The sequence below is a fragment of the Syngnathus typhle genome, linkage group LG1 (genome assembly GCF_033458585.1).
Source record: "Syngnathus typhle isolate RoL2023-S1 ecotype Sweden linkage group LG1, RoL_Styp_1.0, whole genome shotgun sequence".
Taxonomy (NCBI): Eukaryota; Metazoa; Chordata; class Actinopteri; order Syngnathiformes; family Syngnathidae; genus Syngnathus; species Syngnathus typhle.
In genome coordinates, this window is record NC_083738.1 from 15,643,072 (window position 1) to 15,665,436 (window position 22,365).

General features: G+C 41.2%; 1 protein-coding gene across 15 annotated transcripts in view; it reads right to left on the reverse strand.

The window, feature by feature from the left end:
* Positions 1–22,365, reverse strand: part of enox2 (ecto-NOX disulfide-thiol exchanger 2) — a 137,087-nt gene that overhangs the window by 3,427 nt on the left and 111,295 nt on the right. For all 15 annotated transcript variants that reach the window (XM_061281717.1, XM_061281632.1, XM_061281664.1 and 12 more), the window contains 9 exons: positions 19,391–19,624; positions 16,369–16,581; positions 14,050–14,156; positions 9,869–9,983; positions 6,282–6,469; positions 5,293–5,424; positions 2,320–2,376; positions 1,239–1,335; positions 23–108 (listed from right to left, as the gene is read on the reverse strand). In XM_061281717.1, the coding sequence (XP_061137701.1) occupies positions 23–108; positions 1,239–1,335; positions 2,320–2,376; positions 5,293–5,424; positions 6,282–6,469; positions 9,869–9,983; positions 14,050–14,156; positions 16,369–16,581; positions 19,391–19,624 (1,229 nt within the window). The remainder of the gene's footprint in view (positions 1–22; positions 109–1,238; positions 1,336–2,319; positions 2,377–5,292; positions 5,425–6,281; positions 6,470–9,868; positions 9,984–14,049; positions 14,157–16,368; positions 16,582–19,390; positions 19,625–22,365) is intronic.

The window sequence follows — 22,365 nt, forward strand, 5'->3', positions numbered from 1 at the left end:
GATATGATGTGGTGGTGCCTACCTTGGTGTCGAGTCGCTGCAGGTAGGAGCAGATGTACTCAATGCTGGCCCCAAAGGGATGCACGTGCAGGAATGTGGAAATGATCCCTGAGGTAGGACACAAACAGGTTACATCTTAATATGAACAATAAAAACATGACTTATATTGTAGGAGAATGGTGGCATCACCTCCTCCACCTTTTACACTGTGGCTGAAAACTGGATTAGTGCGAGTGTTTAACGGCGGCTTTGTCGCCAAGGCCTCGTCAAAGACAACCTCTCCCCCAAGTGAAAGTAAACCATCTGCTTTCTGCTCACACATGGCCCCTGGGGAGCCATCACACACCCACTCCGCTCATACCGACCACCTGCGGAGCATTAAGAGATCTACCCCGATGGCGTCTATCAAGGCCACCGTCGCCACTTGAGGCTCTTTGGCGAGGAAAACACATTACGTCCCTTGTAGCAAATAGCTGAACACGAACAATGCGCTGTGGCCACCAAACAAGTGTGGATGCTGACATTCGACATTCTCTATGCTTTCAGTGACGCATTGAAAACAAAATGAAGGAATTTGTGTATTGTAGCTGCAAATCTGCTTTGCTACTTTGCTCCAAGATCCAAGAAGGGCACTTCTACTTCCTCAAAAGATTTTTGAGATGTAAAACCTTGTTTTATGACACTTGGGATAACATTGAAAGAAAGTCTATGCCTACAACTAAGTCCATTGAATGAATGAATAAAATAATAAATAGAAAATCTCTTAGGGAAAACCTGTTAACGTACTTGATTCATTCTTTGTGGTACATGCTAATAAATGTTTTCTTGTTTCGTTTTAGTCGCAAGTTTCCCTGTGTGCAATCACTGCTTCCCTTCTGTGGTGACATTAGAAAAAAACTTTCATGTAACCCTTCACCCTTAAAATGGATGGGTTCAAAATCGGACTGATTCAGAAAGTTGGGTCAATGTGACTATAGCTAATTCCATTGAATGAATGAACGAATAAAGCGACCCAATTTTCTGGGTTGTTTGGCAAAATACAAAACAAAAAAACAACAAAAAAAACAGTTGTTGGATTGTTTCGTACGAAACGTGGGGCAAAGGTTTTTGGGCAAAACAACCCAGGAAGTTGGGTCAATTTTCGGTCCAATTTTTAACTCAAATTAGGTTGTGTGTAACCCAGCATTTCTAAGGGTGTAATAGTGTAACTGCAAAAGAAACGTCCCTCTGAATCTTACCGACAAGCACGGCTTCTCTCTCTGAATGAACCGGACTAGGGGACCTCCTCTCTGTAGGACCTTCCCTCTCTTGACTGCAGGATAACGGTGCACTTTCCTGTATACACACACATATAGTATATAAAAAAAACCAACAACACACTTTAAATTGGAAATTTACTTTATAACTGTGTGAAATTAAATAAACATGTTGTGTTTTTATGAGCTGGTTATTTTGGAACAAATGCCAGTGAGTAGGCTATTATGAATTTTGTCTCACTGCTGCGTCACTGTAGGAAAAAATTGACATATTACTCCCTCCACATTGCAACGTGAACAGATACGCACACTAATTAATAAGAGGAATACAGGTGGTGCCTCCATGAGTGAAAATACAAATGATGCCTTTAGTGGGTTTGCTTTTTTTTTTTTCAGACTCTATGCTGTTTACAAGCCCACCTGCGTAGGCGCAATGCCCTGGCTCCGCCCTTGGTTGTCATGACAACCATGTTGGTGACCCCCTGCTTTAGAGCATTTCACCTGAACATGTCACAGGCATTGTTTAGATTCCTGGGAAAGGTTTGGCATTTTGAAATAAATACACATTATGTCTTATTTCCAACCATAATAGCTGAGAAGGTAAATAGGCAACCTTCAGCCGTGGAGTAAAAAGAAATAGAAACAGAAGAGACAATCAGCATGCGAATACATGGAGGAAAGAATTGGGGGAATGAGGCGAGGAGAGCACTTCGCCTGGAGCGACACAGGCGCACACACACACACACACACACACATGCACGCACACACAAAAACAGAAAGTATACTTGGAAGAATAATGATCAAATTGTTTGTTTTTGGGCTGTGACAGGTAGCGAAAAAAAAGAAAAAAAGACAAGGAATTAATAATGTTTGTGTTTGGCGTCCTACATAATATTGTGCGCTTCCCAACGCTGCCGAGTGGTTCTGTCTTGAAGCCCTCCTTTGCCCCCCAAGATCCCCAACACACATTAGGCACGTGTGGGACTGTATTGGGTGACTAATGCGAGCGGATATGAATGATATGTCACAAAGGGAAAGCCAAGAGAAGACGGCTGCCACTTACACTGATTTGATTCGCAGCCTCGTCGCCGCCTCTGTCGTCTTGTTTAGATCGTTCCAGCTTCAACACAATAACAATATGACATGAGGCGCTGGATGTGCATTCCTGTAAGAGTATTTCTAAGGTTGTAAAATGATGTGGAGGAATACATTCTCGTTTTACGGAGGGTGAGCGGTTCTTTCGTTGACGCTGCTTTTCCGCAAATGCTGTAATTACAGATAAGGTAGGTCCTTGGTGGTTTTGTTGCTTTTACTTAAGTTTAATATGTTTGGTTGGACAAATAATGGCTCGTTATTCTGTTGATTATCCTGGTGAATGCTGGCATGGGCTGCTGCATTCACATCATTGTATGAGTCACAATCCCTCGCAAATCTAAATTGATGTCACAGACATCGGACAAAATGTTGCCACCGGAATTCATTTATTTATTAGAGGAATTGAAAAATGATAATAATTAACAGTCTCTAGAATTTCCTAATTTAGTTCTTCTCATTCATTACACCAAGCAAATACAATTCTTTTTGAGAAATCCCGCTACCCAACTAGCTCGCTAGAACAATAATAATAATAATAAAAAGGACTTAATTGCATTGTTGTCTCGAACTAGGGCACATTCGGAAATACGCTCCGAGGGGGCACTCTAACTGTTGCTCGAATTTGCCATTTGGGAGTTTAAAGAATGCACCAAAAAGAGTAGTGCCGGCGCTCCAACTGGGTACATGGTTTCGCCAGTACATCAAGTAGTACAGATGGGAGGAGTTCAAGCACGAGTTGCTAAGTGGTTTTGAACATAAGCTGCGTTCTAAAATTAATGGGAGCGGAGCGCACTTACCATTCCGAACACACACACAAACTGCACGGGTTCAGTGAATTTTCGGATGTGCCCGAGGTAGCTACATATTCTGTGACTTACTAACAAACTAACGACTTACCAATGTCAAAGAAATGTGCAATGTCTGTGCAGATGGTTGGTATCTAATATTTACTGAAGCATATTCATATTTATAAATTCAAACATATTTGGTCAGATGACGAAGCTGAGAGTCAGCACTGTGCTGAGGAAAAAAATGAATGCATGCCAACTCCACGGTCAGTGACGGGAATAGCCATAACGTCAGGGTCGGTCAGTCGATGGTTGGAAAAGATCTCGTCAACATGACAAATCACCCAACAAGAGTGGCTAATCTTAAGGGAAATGCACACCCAGGAATGGATTTTTTTGTCTCACATTAATGAGGGTGCCTCTCACGATTCATGTTTGCCCCAACGCTGGAATTTAATTAGCATATTTCTCAGTGGGTACGGGGGACTGCATTTATTATAAATTCCACTAGTGTTAATGCAATATTGACAAGCTTGTCCCTGGGCTTGATCAGAAGGAGGAGACCTACTCAAACATGGACTGTAATAACAACAACGCTTCGGCTCGCTTTTAACGCTGGCCATTGCTCTCACAAGAATAAGCAAGGGCAAGACCTGAAACCCGAGTCGATGGACAAAATATTGAGTGTCATCCTCTCTCAACGATGCAGGCCGTCGCCGATCGATATCAAGCCCTTTGGATGGGAGACGTGTCTCAAGGGCAGACACTGGAGTAACAAGGTGATCCCGGGATGAATGGATGAATAATGATGACAATGAAGAAGGAAACTGAACATTAGGAGTCTTTTGACATAGTTAATCATATGCTACAATTTAAGGCTGATTTACATATCTGGAGCGGCGATGTACTGCTTGGTTCGCATCTGTCTTGGTCCGTAACATTAACGATTAACGGAGTGGAGTATGTAAAGGACAGATCTTCATTCGGAATGATTTCAATCAGAACGCCAATTTTTTTTTCCACGTAAACCCTGCTAAAGTACTTGCTAATAACATTTGAGTTTTTTCTTCATGTCTATGTCAGTTATTCACATCATTATGTTATCTACAAAGTTGAATTGAGACAACTTGATTCTTGCTTGTTATTTTTACTTAATTTCCCAATCTTAAAAAATGACTTGGGCAATTACACTCTTAGCTGACAATAAAATGAAATTGTAATATCATTCATTTGAAATTTGGAGAAAAACAAGCATAATTATCCTTGACATATACGTATATGCAATTAGTATTTTTATGGGGGGCCTCATAAACCCTAGCATGAAATCGAACATCCTCTGAAACAATAGAAACTCTACCCTTCAAAAGAATCCAACAAACCGCCCGCCTGACCGACAGACCAACCAACCAACCAACCAACCAACCAACCAACCAACCAACCAACCAACCAACCAACCAACCAACCAAAAACAAATAAACCACTCACTTAAATAAGCCCACAAGTGGTTTCGCGAGGTTATGTAAGCTACATGAGAGAAGATGCGGCGTGGGCCAATGAACCGGCTCATTTGGTAGCAAAGTGCAGGAAAATAAACGTCCATTTGCAAACGTCTTTAAAAAAGAAAAAAAGCACAAAGTGGAGCTCGTTGGGAGTGGAACAAGAACATTAGAAGACTCAAGCGGCAAATCGGCACCCTCGCTGTGCTCGCTTCAGTCGTGCGGCACTAGAAATGAAGCCAAAAGAAAAAGACATCTTTGGGTAAGTCTGATGGCGCCTGTAAGAGGTTATTCAAATGAGCCAGCCAGCTTCTTGCGATGCCAAAAGAGCTCAGGCTCCCCCTTTGATTACACATTTGAGATTTTTGAGGAAAATATGCCTTAAACGGAACTTATAACATCGGTAAACAAATAGTATACAGAGGTGAGGGGAGCCCTGGGGCGTGCGTACGGTGGCCGTCACAATCATCAAAATCATGAAAATTGATCTTTTAACTTTTACTTATATTTGTATGACGGTTAATCATGTCAAAGGGTTACATTTTGCCTGTACAATTCCTGAAGTATTTATGATGACTAATTATGATTATAACTGCCGTCAAAGAGAAATTGTGTATTATTTTGAAAGTGGCCCGTGTGTGTGTGTGTGTGTGTTACCTGCGTCTTCTGCAAAGTTTGCAGTCCTTCCTTCAGGGTGTGGACTTGATGCTTGAGCTGCTGTTTGTCCTCCAGACTCTTCTCCAGCTCACACTCCCGCTGCTTCAGCTCCTCACGCATTTTCAGGAGTTGCTGTGACAAGAACAAGAATACAAGAATAACACTTATTGTGGGGTGACTATTGCTTGAACAATATTTAGGTTTTCAAACTAAAGTGAGGCAAAATGTGACGACAGAAAAGAAACAGGAGTCTGACTTAATTGAGCAACATGGCAAACTGCAAACATAAAGAAAGGAGATATTTCTCTTCCACTGTTGAGAAATATTCTGATCATAAGAAAAAGGTAAGGCCTCCCATGGTGAGGAGATGTTTTTCAAGACATGAGAATTGTGGCGGGGGTCTTGGCGAGTGCTTTTGCCCTCTCGCTATTTCAGCAGAAGGAAAGTGAGTGAGATGCTGATGGGTGATGCGTGGACGCCCCGGCGAGGGAGGCCAATTTACAGTCTTCCAATTCATTCAATCGATTCACATGCTCAATATAAAAGGTAATTACTCTGCGTGAGGACATGAACAGCAGGACATGATTGAAGAGAAAGAGCGAGTGAGTGAGCGAGAGAGAGACATGATGAATACACAGGGTGTGATCAAATTAAAGGATGGCACATTTCAAACGAAATGATTGGATTCATTTGAAATCAAAACAGATTTTTGAGTTTTTGTTTCGGCACCAGTAGATAGTGAACAATTCTTCAGAAAAAGAGACTTCACACTGTTTATGACACTCCCACTTTGAGTTAACCGCCAAATTGAACATAAACCGAAAATAATTACACATTGTGCATTCAAACAACCACACAACTTTGCCTTTCTCTAGCTTAATGCTGAAAAAAATTATTGGGAGACATACACTTCATCCATAGGTGTAGGTGTTGGTCGTTTTCTATACATTCATATTTGTCTGGCTGGCATGTAGGTATGTGTTTGGTACCTTCTGCATGCCTTGCAGCGCCTGCTGCAGAAAGCTGAGCTGCTGAGTGTGCGTGCTGTCCTCCTCGCTCCTGATTGGCTGGTTCTTGCCCTGTTCCTGCTTGAGCAGCTCCACCTCATTCCGGTAGGCATCCAGCTGACAGCGCAGCGAGTCGTTTTCCTCCTTCAAGGCCTCAGCTTGCGACACGCCTGCACACACGTCAACAGGACGGCGGTACAATGACGAGGGGTCAAACAGTCAAATTCAAACGATTTTTGCGAGCAAACAACAACATTGTCAAAATTGTCAAGGGCCTGCTCTCATTTTGGATGTGTTAAGACATGACTGCCTGAAGTATTGTTAGCTGGTAAAAATAATGATAATAATTATAATAATAATAACACTGAAGTGGAAAGAAAATAGGGGAGGTCCTGGGGGGGAAATCAAAAGGCTTCAAATTAAACCCCAGACAAGGGGAAAAGCTCCTGTGCAAAGGTCATGCACATAGGTGACAGATGGGCAGATGGTATCTCACTGCCACTCTCATGATCATCAAAAGTAAGGAACTAACCTTTCATATGAATGAAACACTATATACAGTACACTATACACTATAGTATAGTATGTTGTGTTGTCGCAAAGGCTTAAAGCTTAATGGCTTTCACAATTTTGCAGCAACTAGTCAGCCTTGTTTTCTGCCAAGATGGGCTGCCAGGGTTAACAAGAAGAAAGCGACGTTTGTGAAAGTATTTTGAACTAAACAGAAAAAAACACTGCGTAACACTTCAAAAAATTGTCCCAACATGAAAGTACAGTAGCAAAGGAGGTCTGTTTGTGATATCACTGCAAGTAACTGAAACATTATGCACCGTTTCAACATTAACACTATAGCTAAAGATAGCAAAATTGTATTAAAATGTTAAATACAATTAACTGTACATAGACAGAGATTCAAGTGCCTCTTAAGTGAGTTCAAGTACCACTAGTGGAATTTAAGAATCACTGGTATAAAAGCTACAACAACAAACTAGCAGGGGTTTTCACGCTCGGTTAGTTTGGTGCTTAGACGGGCTACAGAAATCTTAAGAGCGTTAACAGGACGAGAGCAAAGTTTGCATCGATTTAACAATGGAGGCAGCCACTGCCAGAAGGCGCACGACCCCAAAAAGTCTGCTCCCTCGACGGGTTGCCACAGAAATTAAAACAAAGAATAAGCAGAAAGGGAAAAGTTTGTGGGTAATTGGAGAAAAACAATCATTGCATTGAATACTTTATTTAATGAGGCAACAACCAGTAGACTCTACTGAGTAGAGAGTGCAATTCATTTATGCTTGTCTAATTTGCTGCTTAGACAGGCTGCCAGAACTATTAAGAGAGAGTTAAGAAACAAAGTTGGTATTGACTTAACAATGCAGCTGCGACAAACAGAGTACGTTTAATTCTGTCCCAGCTAGTCTGCTACATGTTGCCATAGAAAAGGAACTTGATAAGAAACGGGAAAGAAATGTGTGGGAAATAAATAAATAAATAAATACTACGACTGTCACTAGATTCTGCAAACTTTAAATATGGCAATTACAAGTTTCCGTTTTAACAACGCAGACAATGTTTCATTTTTCATGCATACGTAAATCTATATTTTGGAATATGGTAAAACAGATAATTATATAATGGTTTAAGTGCGATTTGTTTATTTTCCGAATGGATGTCTGCGCTTTGGCGCTTTACCATCTGCAGATGCTTCAAAAAAAACAACGTAAAATCTATTCATCTATTCATGTCTTTGCTGAATCGCTTGTCGTGAGCTGGATCCTATCCCAGACACCTTCAATTCAATATCCTTCACAACTCATGATCAACAGGAGATTAGCGAGTGGGAAAAAATATGCGATAATCCCACAGCGTTTTGTCCGCCGGATCCCCGCTGGACATATGACACGACCTATCGAACAAAATCAAAGGACGGGATATTGTATGCTTGTCTCCGGGGAAGTTAATTGGAAGACGGGGTGGGGAAAGTTCTTTGGGGAAGTGCAAGCCCGCCAACAGGAGATAAAAGCCAACCTGTGAGTGAGAGCGCTCCGTTTGTTGTGTGTATTTATGAGTGTTGCATTGAGGACCATTAATGAACACTCGCTGGGCATGACCGTAGTCTTCTGGCAGGTTTAGAGGTGAGAAGCATTGATCTGAGACGTGTCAAACACTTGGGCAGATTTGGAATGTTTGCTATTTAACGGGAGGCGCTATCGACCCACTGGCATCCATGTTATGGTTCACCCTACATGCGCACATGGATGGAGCTTACTCTTTTCTATTTTGGAGTCTGACACAGCTGATCGATCGCCGCCTAAAGAGGGGTTTGGGTCAACGTGGGGCTGGGTGATGTGTTTAAATGTCAATAGAAACAGCGGAAAGTTAACCAGTGAACCCCCGGCTTCTGGCGAGAAGACCATACATTTGACAGCAAGCGCTCATGACCACGATGACCGACTTGAAGGCTTGCGAAACGTCGAGTAAAGTATACAGCTCCGTTTGCATACATCTATCTACATGTTGATTAGCCAAGCTACCAATGTGGCAAAGAAGAAAATTCAGGACCATTATAAAGCGGGTAGAAGAAAGAACGGCAATTTTTGGGAGTATTAAAAAAACAAATAAATCAAATATCCCTGTTGCATAAAAGATGATGTGACAAGCTGAGGGTGTAATGTTTTCAGTGTGGTGGGAAAAAAAATCGATATCACAATACGAAGCATGCAAAAGGCCCAGCTAATTCAGTTTGCTGCATAGAGAGAGAGGTGCTATCGAAAACAAAATTAAGAATGAACAGGAAAAATGTTTGTGAAACTAAAAAAATAAAAAGGAGTTACTATATAATGGATAAAACAGTGTAGCAACAACCATGTTAATTAGCCATGCTGTTCTGTTAGCAATCAGTGCAAATCTGGGCCATTATCAGGCCAGGAGGAAGTTAAAGTTAGGACGGCAGGTTTAGCGGCACCGTTCCATTTTTGTTACTTCAGCAAACGTCCGCCTTGTTCTATCCTGGGCTGACAGCTGCTGAACAGCTTCACACACTACTCTCACATATTTGCGCACGCAAAACAGCTTCACACGCTACCCTGAAAGTTGATGAAGGTCTGAAAGTGTTTGTCAGTGATTGCTCTTCTTTAGGATAACAAGAGATAATTAAAAATCAGCACCTGAAATGCTTCTCATATTGTTTTGACAAACTAAACTTCTTTGCTTGTTTTTTGCGGTGATTCTTCATAAATTTAAAGAACAACTTTGGCTATACTTTTCTGCCAGACCCTTCACAGTGAGCAAGGAGACGTCCACCATCCACACAGCACCGTGCCTCTTACCACATCAGAATCAGAATCAGCTTTATTGGCCAAGTTTGTGCATGCCAAACAAGGAATTTGACTCCGGTTGATCTCAGTCTCCGTACAACATGAACAATGAATGGGGTTAACCACGCTGCTGTAAGTGTGGGAAGGACTTGAAGAGCCACATAAAACCAGGCCAAGAACTACGCGTCATCGGCCAGGCCTGGCCTACGGGAACGTTTATCACATTCATCCAGAAAATATTTATGGAAGGCGTACCCGAGTCCTCTGAGTCTTTGCTGTCCGGCACCTCCTCCATGTCGTCGTCGGACATCTCCATCTCTTCCTCGCGCCGGATGCCCATCAGCTGCTCGTTGTGCATGTTTCGAATCTCCTGGAAGACAGAATAAATGGAAGATGGCGTCAGTAAACAGAAATAAAAGAAGCAAACGTGTATTATTATAAAACAAGCTAAATGTTCAGGCTGCTCCGTGGGGGACGCATGCATCAATGACCAAGCAAAAACAAAGTCTTTGTGGCCCCCTGCCGAAAGCTGCCATTAGAAGGTAATGACATGACAAGGTCGAGGTGGCGAGCAAAAGCGCTGGATTGCAGCGACAGGCGGCCCTCGAGGTGAAAAGGATCCCTGCCCCCCCTGCAATCTGACACAAAACCACAAATTTTTCCAATTGCCTGTGGTTCTTTGTCTTTTTAGGCCTATTTCCTGTTCTCAAGTGACCAGCAAAACCGCTTTGACTTTTGTTGTGAAGTGGGATGTGCTGAGCCTTCAGAGATACACACAACAAAAGCATTATTGGTATTTGTGCTGTTGTCTTTCCTTTCAATCCTGGCAAGAGCACATATTTTCTCTGTTGTCGACAAGGCGTCTCCACACAGAGAAATCGCCCATTTCCGCGATTGTTTCTTTTATGGCTAGCAATAAAATCGAGAACGTAAGTAATTAAGCTAGTTTATAAAATGTAATTCAACCAAAGGTTTCACACGCCTACATGCACACTGCTGTATTCATTAATAAATGTTACTGTTCATGAACCAATTATTGTTTTTCATTTGTTATTATTTAAAAGGGAAGTCAGGTACCAAATTTTCCTTACAATATAATTTGTTTTATGCAGCCACGACTAGTCTAAACATGACATTCTGATTAATATGATTGTTTTTATCCATATCTCAGGTGGTGGCCGTTTTGCCAGTTGCTGTCAACTGAAAATGAGATCACAGTTGCTCCACCAATTAACATTTGTACATGTGTGATATTGCTGAGTCTGCATGTGAGTCTCTGGCCGTGAGCTCCGTTCGACAGCAGCTCCTGCATGAACGTGCTCATTTTGGTTCGCTTATCTTTGATACCGTGGGGACAATGATGACATTAAGATTGCATGCCAAGTTTTATGTGAAAAATTGCTGCCTTGATATAACACCATTCTGTCAAGAAAACTCACAAGAAATAAACATGACTTCTCTTATCTATTTTGTAACATGCAGCCTTTCTTACAGTACTAATAATAGAAATCAAACGCAGCCATCATCATAAAATCAACTGACTGAATAAAATATTACCCACAAAGTGCCAAAGGGACCTTAAAACAAAGTGCCTGAGAGTAAATCAACTTTGAGCCATCTGTCAGCTGACATTTTTCAGACGGAGCCCGATGGCAGAGGTCACACACAAACACCTGCAGACACACACAACCATCTGCTGTGTACACACACACATGCGCACACACAGACACAGACACACAGACACACACCCACGCAGGCACGCACACACACACAAAAAGACTAGTGAAGGGAGGCAGCTGTAGTCTCTCTCGACTGCGCCTGGGAGGAGTGCAGCCTTCCATGCTTCACCTCCCGGCCAGTCAATCACATAGAATAGACACAAGATGGCCGCCTGTGTGACGATCGGTTGACTCACCTTGTCTCGCTACTCTGTTCCTGATAAAATGCATTCATCCAGTCAAACGTCACCCCCATCCCTTACTAGATAGATGCCGCTAAATGCTTCCAAAGCGCCAACGGTGCATTACTTAGCAGGAAGTAGCCTGTCATTTTCACGCCTTTTATTTTATCTGTGATGGGATGTCGGCCGCAAAAGTGACAAGTAGCACTGGCACAACCGCATGTGGCTTAAAGGAAAACCATTTGTACTTGTTAAAAAACAACACATTACATTGGAAAATACTTTTAGGATTAAAAACAAATGCCACAAAATCCTCAAACTGGTTTTATACATCTTAATTAAAGCACTTTGAGCCTCAACAACGAGTGTTGAATGTGCCTTTAAGGGGTGTGGCCTAGTTGGTGATGTCAGGAACATTGCCCGCTTGGGTGAGCATCAGGATTTTAGTTTAGGCTTACTGTAGCTGCTTGCGTGTGACAAAGAGAAATATACATTGTGTATTGCCCTAAAAGTCAGCTTGCGTAATGCTAATACATAAACTGGAAATATCATAGAGCTAATTATTATTTAATATTATGAAATATTTCATTGACAAACCAGCATGTAACTGTATTATAATTGTCCCCGGTGGCCAAGTTACACACAGCAGAAATACAATGGCCGTAATATAAATGCATTAGGTCACATTCTGTTTAATTAATTACATTCTAGTATTTAATGATGATCTTACTTTGTTTTTATCAAGTACAATGCTCACCGCTCCAAATGTTCTTATTAAAAACATGACAAATAGTTTTGTTGGAGTTATCTTGGGGACCGATTAATTTATTTCAACCTCTGTAGTTAAAATACTCACATACTGTTGCAGTTTTTTTTTTTTTTAAAATCTGTGTCACTTGGATTCTCTGTTATGCTGTTGTGAGTAAATGTAGCTAGAGTCTTATCCCGAACGCTTATTTATTTACCGATGTGCACTTTTTAATTTTACTATAGTGAATAATGTTGATATGATAGACACATTTAAGTGCCTTTTGGTTCAGCACACTTTCAATAAACCCAATCTAATTTGATATTGATATACCCTACTTAATAGCTGTAAGTGGTTGGCTGTTTTGCACCACATTGCAAGTTTAAGGACTTGCTCATGGTTAACTATTATTTTATTTTTTATGAATGAGGTCTTATTCGCTCACTGCATTTTCTTTCACTTGCATTGACAGTCATGCTTAACCTTCCCTAGTGTAAAAGCCTATTTAAACGAGCATGTTAGAAAAGGTAGAATGCACGAACCCTGAGGCCTAATGAATCAAAATGGCTGGTTTGGTCTGGTGCACTGCTTGTATCGAAGACCATTCAGAGACCACAATGGTTAGACAAAAGACGGTGTGCATGCAAGTAAACCATGTTTTTGCATTGAAACACTTGTAATTTATCATCCATTGGTCACACAATTGGACACAAAACCTTTCACACAGATACTACAAAATTGCCAAAAGAAAGCCCTAATGCTGGATCCAGCTTTTTACAGGCAGTGTTCAACACCTACCTTAAAAAGTCATTACTGTGAGATTTTCGTGTGAGCAAGTTTGTTTGATTACCATTCAAACCAAATAATATGGGACCTTGACTTGTGAATTGAATTTGTCCATTAAACCTTGTGATTTAATTTAAAGGCCTTTCAAATCAATTTTCCCCATTGAAATGAACTGGAATGCCATGAATCTGTTACAGCACCCTCCGAAAATATAGATTTTGTTTTTAGTTAAAAAAACAAAAAAACTAAATTGGACGCAACACTATAAGAAAAACATCTTAAAAAGTAACTATTGAACGTCAGGGGTCACTAACCTTTTTGAAGCTGAGAGCTACTTCTTTAGGACTAATTAATACATAGGGCCAACAATTGGAAATACACATTGAATAATAATTTATTATTTTTCTGTTATTATTAGCAATTCATGATGTTCATTTCTGTGTAGACGCTGAACATGGTTATGATGTGTAATTGTGGCTCGCTGACCTTGCCCACATGCCAAAGCATTACACTAACTTAACTGTCCCATTTTTGCTACTTCAAAACTTGTAATCAGGGGCATTTGCAAGTTAAGATACCACCACTGCATTACTATTATAGCTTAAGACACTTACCAAACAGATTTGATCATAAGCGGTCCAGGCTGCACTACAACCCAAATATTAACTTTGAAAAAAGCATCATGCTAACTGATCTAGTTGGACGATACGTTGGGAAAAAAACAAAAAAAACAAAAACCCTTTTTGGACAAAGTTACCTCATATAATACTACCCTGTAGTGTTTTACCTTAACATGGAAGCAAAGTGAGGAAGGATCTCTCCCTTTCCAGGATGTCCTGGCTCCTTTCAAGTACTTACTGTCAAACATGGAGTCTTTAATGCTCAGGTCGTGCTTTAACAGTCATTCCAAGAAATGAAAATAGTATGTTTCCTTTATGTAAGCAACAGCAATCACAACCATCAGGTCAACTCAAAAAAATATTTCTATAAAGAAGAACTAACCTCGGCTTGCTTGCGCCACACGTCCAGGTTCTTGCGTTGCGCTTTGGAGAAATGGTCCCATGCCTTTTGTTTGGAAGCGGCTTGGAATACAGACACAATCTGCTCAACTGCGGCGGGATGCAGAGAGGGGATCGGGGGGACGATAGCAGAGACCATCCAGAGATCAGAGAGAGACAGAGACAGAGGGCAAGATGGGAGGGAGCAGAGGAGCGAGAGAGTGGAGTCAACTATAGGGGTCTAAAGGAATTGACTCTGTGTGTGTGAGTGCGTACGTGCGTGTGTGTGTATGTGTATGTAAGCATTTGGTTTTCTTACCTGTAGATGCCAAAGCATCATCTTGCAGTTAGATAGTGTTATTTCTGTATCCACTACAGAAACCAAACTTTTGGAACACCATCTTAACCAATAATGAATTAGCATTAGTTCAACTGGATTAGTTAATGTTTTCCTTCTGAGCCTTCACTTAGTACCCACTAATGGCATTTGGTCCGCAGAGCAAAGGCACTGAGCAGGCATGTATGGGTGGAGGAGCTCCAAGAGGTAAGGTGGAGCCAGACCATTTAAAGATTTAAAAAAAAACTGAAAAGGTCTGTCAGTTGGAGTTACATGGTTCCCCTTACTCCCTTATTTCAAGCTGAATCAGTGTGATCATTATTTTTGTCCATAATCGCCCAGCATGGAAGAAAACGAACTTTGCACAGGAAAGGCCTGTGAATCAAGCCTCAGAACTGCAAGGTTCTACTTCACCATACTGGAGCTGAACACATCATGATCCAAACCGCGTACGACGGCGAGTTTCAAACTTATGACCCAGCGAGGATACAATCTGCTCTCATGTTGGGTAGTCACGAGGGACAACTTGGACAGTCTTGGTATCCCACAAGTCCTAATGTATGAAGGAGGGAAGTCAATACGACCACCACATCAGAGGCGCGTGTGCGCAGATAGGGGCGAATGGGAGATCAATAGCGTCGTTCAGCGCACGGTGTAATTTGATGGCACTGATCGATATTGAAGGCAGAGAGAGTGCGTGCGCATTTACAACTTTCATGCGAGACAGACGAGAGGCCGGCGTGCTTATTATGCTGGTGTTGACTGGGACTATTTCATCTGTTAGGAAACGCCGGCTGTTTTGGAGACCTTTTAATTGTTATTCCACAGCTTGTTCAGCGCCACAAATTGTATTATCTACAATAACAATGTGCTTTAGCGCCGCACTGCAAATATGAGCTCAGCACTGGGTTACCTAAAGTCATTAAAATACAAATCCTGTTTGAAAACAGATGGCATTTGTATACCTATAACACCTTCATTTGGACAAATGTGTTTCTGAAACAATATGAAACAAGATTACTGGGAAACTCAAAGGTATATCAAGTGAACGGGAACCTAAAACTGAATAAAAGGACTGTTCAAGAGACACTTTGAAACACGACTCATGCTCAGAGCTGATAGTAATCATACATACAGTAAGAGTCCACATTTTCATTCATTTGCTTTGGTTTTGGTTGGCAACAGAGTTCAGAACGCCTAGGTACTTGTACGAACAATAGCATCCATAACCGGATTTAGTTTTTAATTTGGAAATAGCTTTTACTAGAGAGATGATAGTCTTTGAGGAACGACTGTACAGAAGTAATGAGATGCCACTGGACGCTGTAGGGGTGTATTAAATGTACATTTTGTGCCAGTGGTATAAACGACCATTTTTAGTAATATTTTGGTTGTGAGGAACTCACACAAATATAGATGACTCGAATTTTGTACGAGACAAATTCTGCATGAGACAATAAAAATCAGTCTCCACTCAGAATTCTTCTTAAAATACTATAATGACTCTGAAATGTGATCCTAGAAACAGATTGTCAATTATTTTAGTTAAGAGCATTGCTGTGAATGACAAACTCCTTATTATCACGGCAGTAGTTTATACATCCTAATCTTCACTATCCAGCTGGTTTCAACGATGAAACAAAAACTAATCTCAACCACAAACAATCCCCACTGGAATAACAATACCTTGATGTTTCTTTCTGGTTAACTTACCTGTGAGTCACTGTCTCCCATCAACAAGCAATGATAGCCGAACAAAAGTACTTACTTCTGTTGCAGCATTCAGAGCTTCAGACATGAGTGATTTGTACAATTTGGGGGTAAAGTCATTTGATCCAGTATGCCCAGTGCTATGCTTGAATCATCGACAACTTAGTACATCAAACCAAAAATTGGCCTTACACGCATTTCATTTCCATTCATAGTATGTCATGTATATTATCAACAAACGCCCTATAAGATCTTAGGAAAAGATTTGACACTCACACTGAGCAAGTATGCCTGACAGCGCAGTCTTGAATTTATCTTTGGCCTCCTCCATCTCTTTCTCGTGTTGACTCTTCTCCGTCATCAGGCGACGAATGTGGCTGTTGGATGACTGGATCATAGAGTAGAAGTTGTTGGCGTTACGGCGGTTGACCTCGCCGCGCTCCAGCCACGTCAGCAGCACGCGCACCGCCTCAGCAAACTTGCCGTCATCTGGTTAAAAAAAGCAGTTGCGTGTGAGCAAGAGACTGTTGCTAGGGAGAGCCATAACCAACTTGTTTGCTGCCTAAAGAAAGCCATCACACCTCTGCTATCTGTGACATAAAAATTAACGTTCTTAAAACCTACACCATAGTAAAAAAAGGACACGAAATAACAGCAGTCGATACCATGCCGGCTGACAAAGATGTTGGGAGCGGTGTGAGGTTCTGGGGTTGCTTTCCGCTTCTCGGCCTGGATGACTTCCTGTGATTAATGGAACAATGAATTACGCTGTCATTCTACCCGTGAAAGTCCAGGAAGAGACAGCGAAGAAGCGACTCATCACTTGATATCGCAGATGCTTGATTTCAACTGGTTCAGGGGGCAATTACTTTTTCACAGAGAGAGCCAGACAGATCCACAGTACTATATTTCTGCTATCTAAAATTAATACAGAATCACATTAAAAAAAAAAAAAAAAACAGACAATGGATTTTTGGGAATTAACAAGGGCCCAAGTGGGCATGCTAACCTTTCAAATCAATACTTTTCCTCTTACTTTGAGACAGAACAAAACATCCCTGAGGATTTGAAAAGCGCTGTCGGGAAATCTGAAACAAACCCATTGGGATGACCTCAGGTACCTCAAAGTTATTGTGCTTAAAAATTAAATCAATAGGGTTCTTGGCTCTGATATAGGCCTGCAAGTTTGATGGAACTTGCAGAGTCAATGAGAAGAGCGAAGGGAGGCCTTGCGGAAAAGATGAAAAATGAAACAAAAAAACACAGGTGACTGAGTGGAAGGCCGGCCTATGGGATGAAAGGAAAAATACAAGCGTACACGTGACAAATGACCTTACACAGAGAAGGAGGGGAGAAAAAGGTCATTTATAGACTGTCAGCTTGTAAAGTGCATCTGCGAGCTTGTTGCCATCAATAGCAAGGTTTGTTCTTTGGGAAGACAGGAAAAAGGGATTCGCTGCTGCCTTTTCCCCCCTCAGTTTCAGGGAATGCTTCATTTCACAAGAGCCAGTGCCAAGCGATTAAAAATAAATCATTGGCATTGGCCAAGAGAGGAGAGCCAAGAAAGACACAATGATGGAGAGCGGCTTTCAAGTGAAAGGGTGTTGTTCTGTTATCAGGTAGCCCGAGACTGAAACAGAGCTGGAAGTGTCTGCCCTCATTAGGGAAACAAGTTTGTTCAGCCAGAAACACAGAGAGGACACTTCAGGTGTGTGGAGCAGAAGAGACAGGCTTGGAAACGGCTCGCTTTAGTCGGTGATCAAACTTGATGGATTTAACTTGTTACTGTTCAAGATTGGAGCCTCCAAAGGGGAACGACTCAAAAAAGTGCCACGATTTAGAGTTCATTCAGGTGAATGTAACTCTGAACACAGCCATCGCTTTTTAAGAGGGTGTCAAGGTGGATGGAATCGTCATCAGCTCCAAACACCAGTCAGAGTTAGCTCAAAACCTGATGGCCTTCTGCTAGAAAAAAAGCAAAGTCAGCAAAAGGCTGACTCAGCATGTGTAATATATTGAAACATTATAAATGTACTTTATTTGAGGTTAATTTGAGGCTCTTTAAATGGTGGCAGTTTTGTGCTGACTCGAGGGATGGATGGCTGGTTAAATTGGAACACTTTCAAATGGTCCACTTAAAGTGGGTGTGCTAACTTGTGCAACTGCATTATCTCAGTTGTTTCCTCCCTCTCTCAAAAAGGGAAATTGCTAAATTGAGTCGTGCAAGTTACAAGTCACAGTAAAATTTGAATCTTTGTCAATGTACAAAGATGTCAGAAACAATTTTGAAATGATTTATCTTGGTCTCTTTTTTTTTTTTTTACATCACAAAAACATGTAATTTGAACAGGGCTGTGTAGCCTTCACGACCACTGTATACCTGTATTGCAATGTCTAATTAAATACTGCCTGTCTCAGAACATTCGTTATGAAGTATTAGGGCCACACTAAAAAAAATAATAATAGCACTAGAAAAATGTAATCATTCGGAAGCGGGTACACAAATAGTTTGGAATACTAGGCTAATACTATGCTAATACTATGCCATGATGATTGACATTATTTTGCAATCTCATGATAATTAATTGGCATTTTATCTTGAGAAAAAAAAAGCGAGGCAGAATACTAAGCAAATAACATCTTATTATGTGATTAAGCTATGATTTCTTCATAAAAAGATTGCAATTTTGTAATTATAAGTTAATTTGATTTTTTTATGAGGCATTACTTTCTTTAGAGCATGAATTTTTTGATACAAGGAAATGTTATTCAAGAAAGCGGGCCTGCGGAAAAGTAAATTTTTTTGCTCGATTGATTTACTTTCATTTGAATTTTTTAATAGCCTTAGAATGCAAGAAAAAATAATCTGCGGAGGGTAATGGGTACATTTCTGAGAATAAAGTCACACTTTCAGAAAAAAAACCATTACGAAAACTACAAGGATGAAGTTGTTACTGTATATTGTATTGTTCAGATATCTGTAGCTTTGGAAGCACAAACAAACTTCTGTACAAATTGTGATCACAGGAATATTAAATCATACTTTTTCAGAAGACAACATCAGACTACTTTTATTCTTGTATGTCGGTTAAAAGTATAAAGTGCCTGAACATTGAATAAAGTTTTTGGAATGGTGCCATTTTAAACCTTGAACAGCTTAGTTCACTTAACATTATTTTCTGTGGGAAAAATTGTTTTGAAATTAGCACAACTCTGAAGTCAACCAGCATCCTGAAACTGATTGAGTTTAATGTTGGAGGCTCCACAGCTTTTTTATTTTATATTACACAATACAAACCTTTAATCTTGTCGCCCAGCTGGCTGCACTCGTGCTCTGAGAAGTGCACGATGGGGGGAGGCGAGGGCGGCCGTAGCCGGTCTTCCTCCATCTTGCGCCGGTGCCGCTCTTCTCTGGCCATCATGCGCTGGCGACACTCCCACTCGTAGAGGTCATCCCGGGCCTGGGCAAAGTCTACGTGGAGGCGGCCTGTGTCTTTTTTGTCCGTACTGGAACCCAAACGGATCCGATAACCTTGAGAGACAACAGACGAGACCACAGCAACTCAAAATACAATGCTGTGGATAATAGGTAGGACCAACAATCTGATGTAATTCCCCGCAGTGTTTTAGCGCAGTGGTGCCAAGAGCTGTCAACTATTGAGATGTTTACAAAAATGCACATTCAAGTTTGGAGTAGATATTTGACTGTAAAAAGCAACATTGCCGAGCAAGGGTGTCAAAAAGCGAAAGAGACTGAAAGTGACGCAGTCACGGTTGCTTGGATGGCGACGGAGACTTTGACAGCTGTCGACTTTTTATAGCCCATTCACATGAAAGAGAGACACCATTTTCTCAACGATGCCTTGAGACTTGTATGTTTACCGCAATTTATAAATACATATATTTCGGGAAACCGCACAGCTCCTCATTGTAGGAATATCATTCCGCTGAGTCGAAGGATGAAACTGAAGACATGAAAGATGCAGAGACTCAGTCCATATTTTGCGCACCTTCCTCCTCACCCAATACAGCTCAGATCATCTTCCACAAATTGCATTAGGGACATTTGAGACTATTGATTCTTACTGTCAGCCACCATCTTTGTTGCTTGTTGGCTACCTTTGTTTCAGATCTTGTAGAGACTTAATAAGAAACACAGCAGATTGTATAGATGAGTATAAAGTGTATAGAAAAAGTATTTATACAAGGGGTGTATGGGAGGTATACAGCTAATGTACAGTATAGTGGGTGAACATGCGGTACAGCATGGGTCACCAACCTTTTTCAAAACTGAGAGCTACTTCTTAGATATTGAATAATGTTAATTGCAACCACTTACCTGTGAAGTAACAAATTTGCTAGGTAAACGACCACGTCTATAGCATTCAGAGAAAATCACCTTGCAAATTACCTGCATCGCAGGTAAGCCTTATTTAGAAAAGGTACAATGGCTTCTCATGTGGTCTTTGGGGACGACCTGGTGCCTTTGGGTACCATGCTGTTGACCCCTGCAGTATGGTAAATAGTGGGTGCATATGTGCCACCCCTAGGATATATCAAACTTCTTTCTTATTGTTGGTGCATGGCGTATCCTGATTTTTTTGTGCAATCGGGTGTGTTGTTGAAGATGCAGGAATGAGTGGCGGAATGAGAATTTGGTGGGAGAGCGTTTGAAGTGGAGCCTGCACGGACCACGTCTAAATACTGGCGCAGGTTGTCTAACACGACTTCCAGGCACAAGGAGCCAGATCGTGAGCTTTGCGGACATGTGCGTAGATGTCAGAAGCATTTCAGTGATAAATGAAGGCATCAAACCATCTGAAGCTTATAGTTCAATTCACTATGTCTTTTTCTGCCAGAGATGTTCCCATGCAATGCATGAGGTAAACACACCTGCTTGTGAGCATCTACGAAATGATCAACATCTGGTCTAATCCACCTCTTTGCAGATTTACACCACTTGTAGCTCCAGATTTGCGCCAGTCACAAGAACATAGCCCATGTTGAAGGTGATTATAAATTACAGAAGGTGTTGTATAGGGACAAACGGAGGAGTAAACAATACATGCGTGGTGCATAAAGTTATCATTTACATGGGGTACACAGTGTATGTAGGCACAGTGGTGTATAGAGGGCTATAGTTTGTGAACAGAGGATGTACGTATAAAAGGCATACTGTGGATAGAGTGCTGAAGGTGTACGGAGAGTGCATACAGCGATGCAAAGAATGTACAGAGGGTGTATGAAGACATCACAGAGCCGGTTCAAACTGTATACAGAGCTACGTATCGCATTATGCTAAACAGGAGGTGTAAATATACAAGGTTGTATAAGTGCATACAGAGTGCATGTACAGAGTATATGTATATAGAGAGATCCAGTACAGTACAATATAGGATAAAACATCCAGAGATGAAGAGGACAAGGAGGTATCAACAGACCGCCTGTGGTTCTTAACAATGACATGATATTAGTGATGACGTTAACTCTGCACATTAATTATTCATTTACATTCAATTTTCCCTCACGGTGACTCATGAATTTAGAAGTCCATTTCATGAGCAAATTCTTGTTAAATGATTCAGAGTGTATTTCCGTCCGGGTGCCCTCCAATAATACACTGCGATGGTGTCCAGTGTGTATGATTCATTCAATTCACATCACTTGAGACAGTAGAAGTGGCAGTGCCAGTGGTTTGTAATAGGGCAGGGATTGCACAAACAGGAAAAGAAATGAGCTCGAGGTCGGGGGCTTAAAGATAGGTCTGATGCGCAATATAGCAGTACTTCAATATTTCATGTCGGGAGATCTCAGTGGTCAGGCTGCAGTGTATGTGCAGTGTGTTGGTGTGTGTGTGTACACACTACTGTCTAATACATGAACTGGATCTCAACTTGACACACACAACAACCACAGTCAAAGTCACATGACTACACCCATAAGGAAGCTTCAGGCTGTTTGCTGCCACTATCACTTGAAGTTTACGGTTTGGGTAAATATAAAACAAAGGAAATGCAAATTAGACGTGTATTTTAAACAACCAGATAGCGTGACATGAAATAAGTCTCTTTAGCATAATGCTAAAAAGCAATACAAAAGACCATGAAAAAGACCATAGAAGGATTTACAGAACTGTGTTGCAGTGATATGGTCGTTTGAGCAACAAATATTTTAACACAAACGCTGAAGCAACACAAGTTGACAGAATATCTAGCACTACTCAGAGCCATATATGGTTTTACCCTCTGATAAAAACGACTAACATTATTGCAG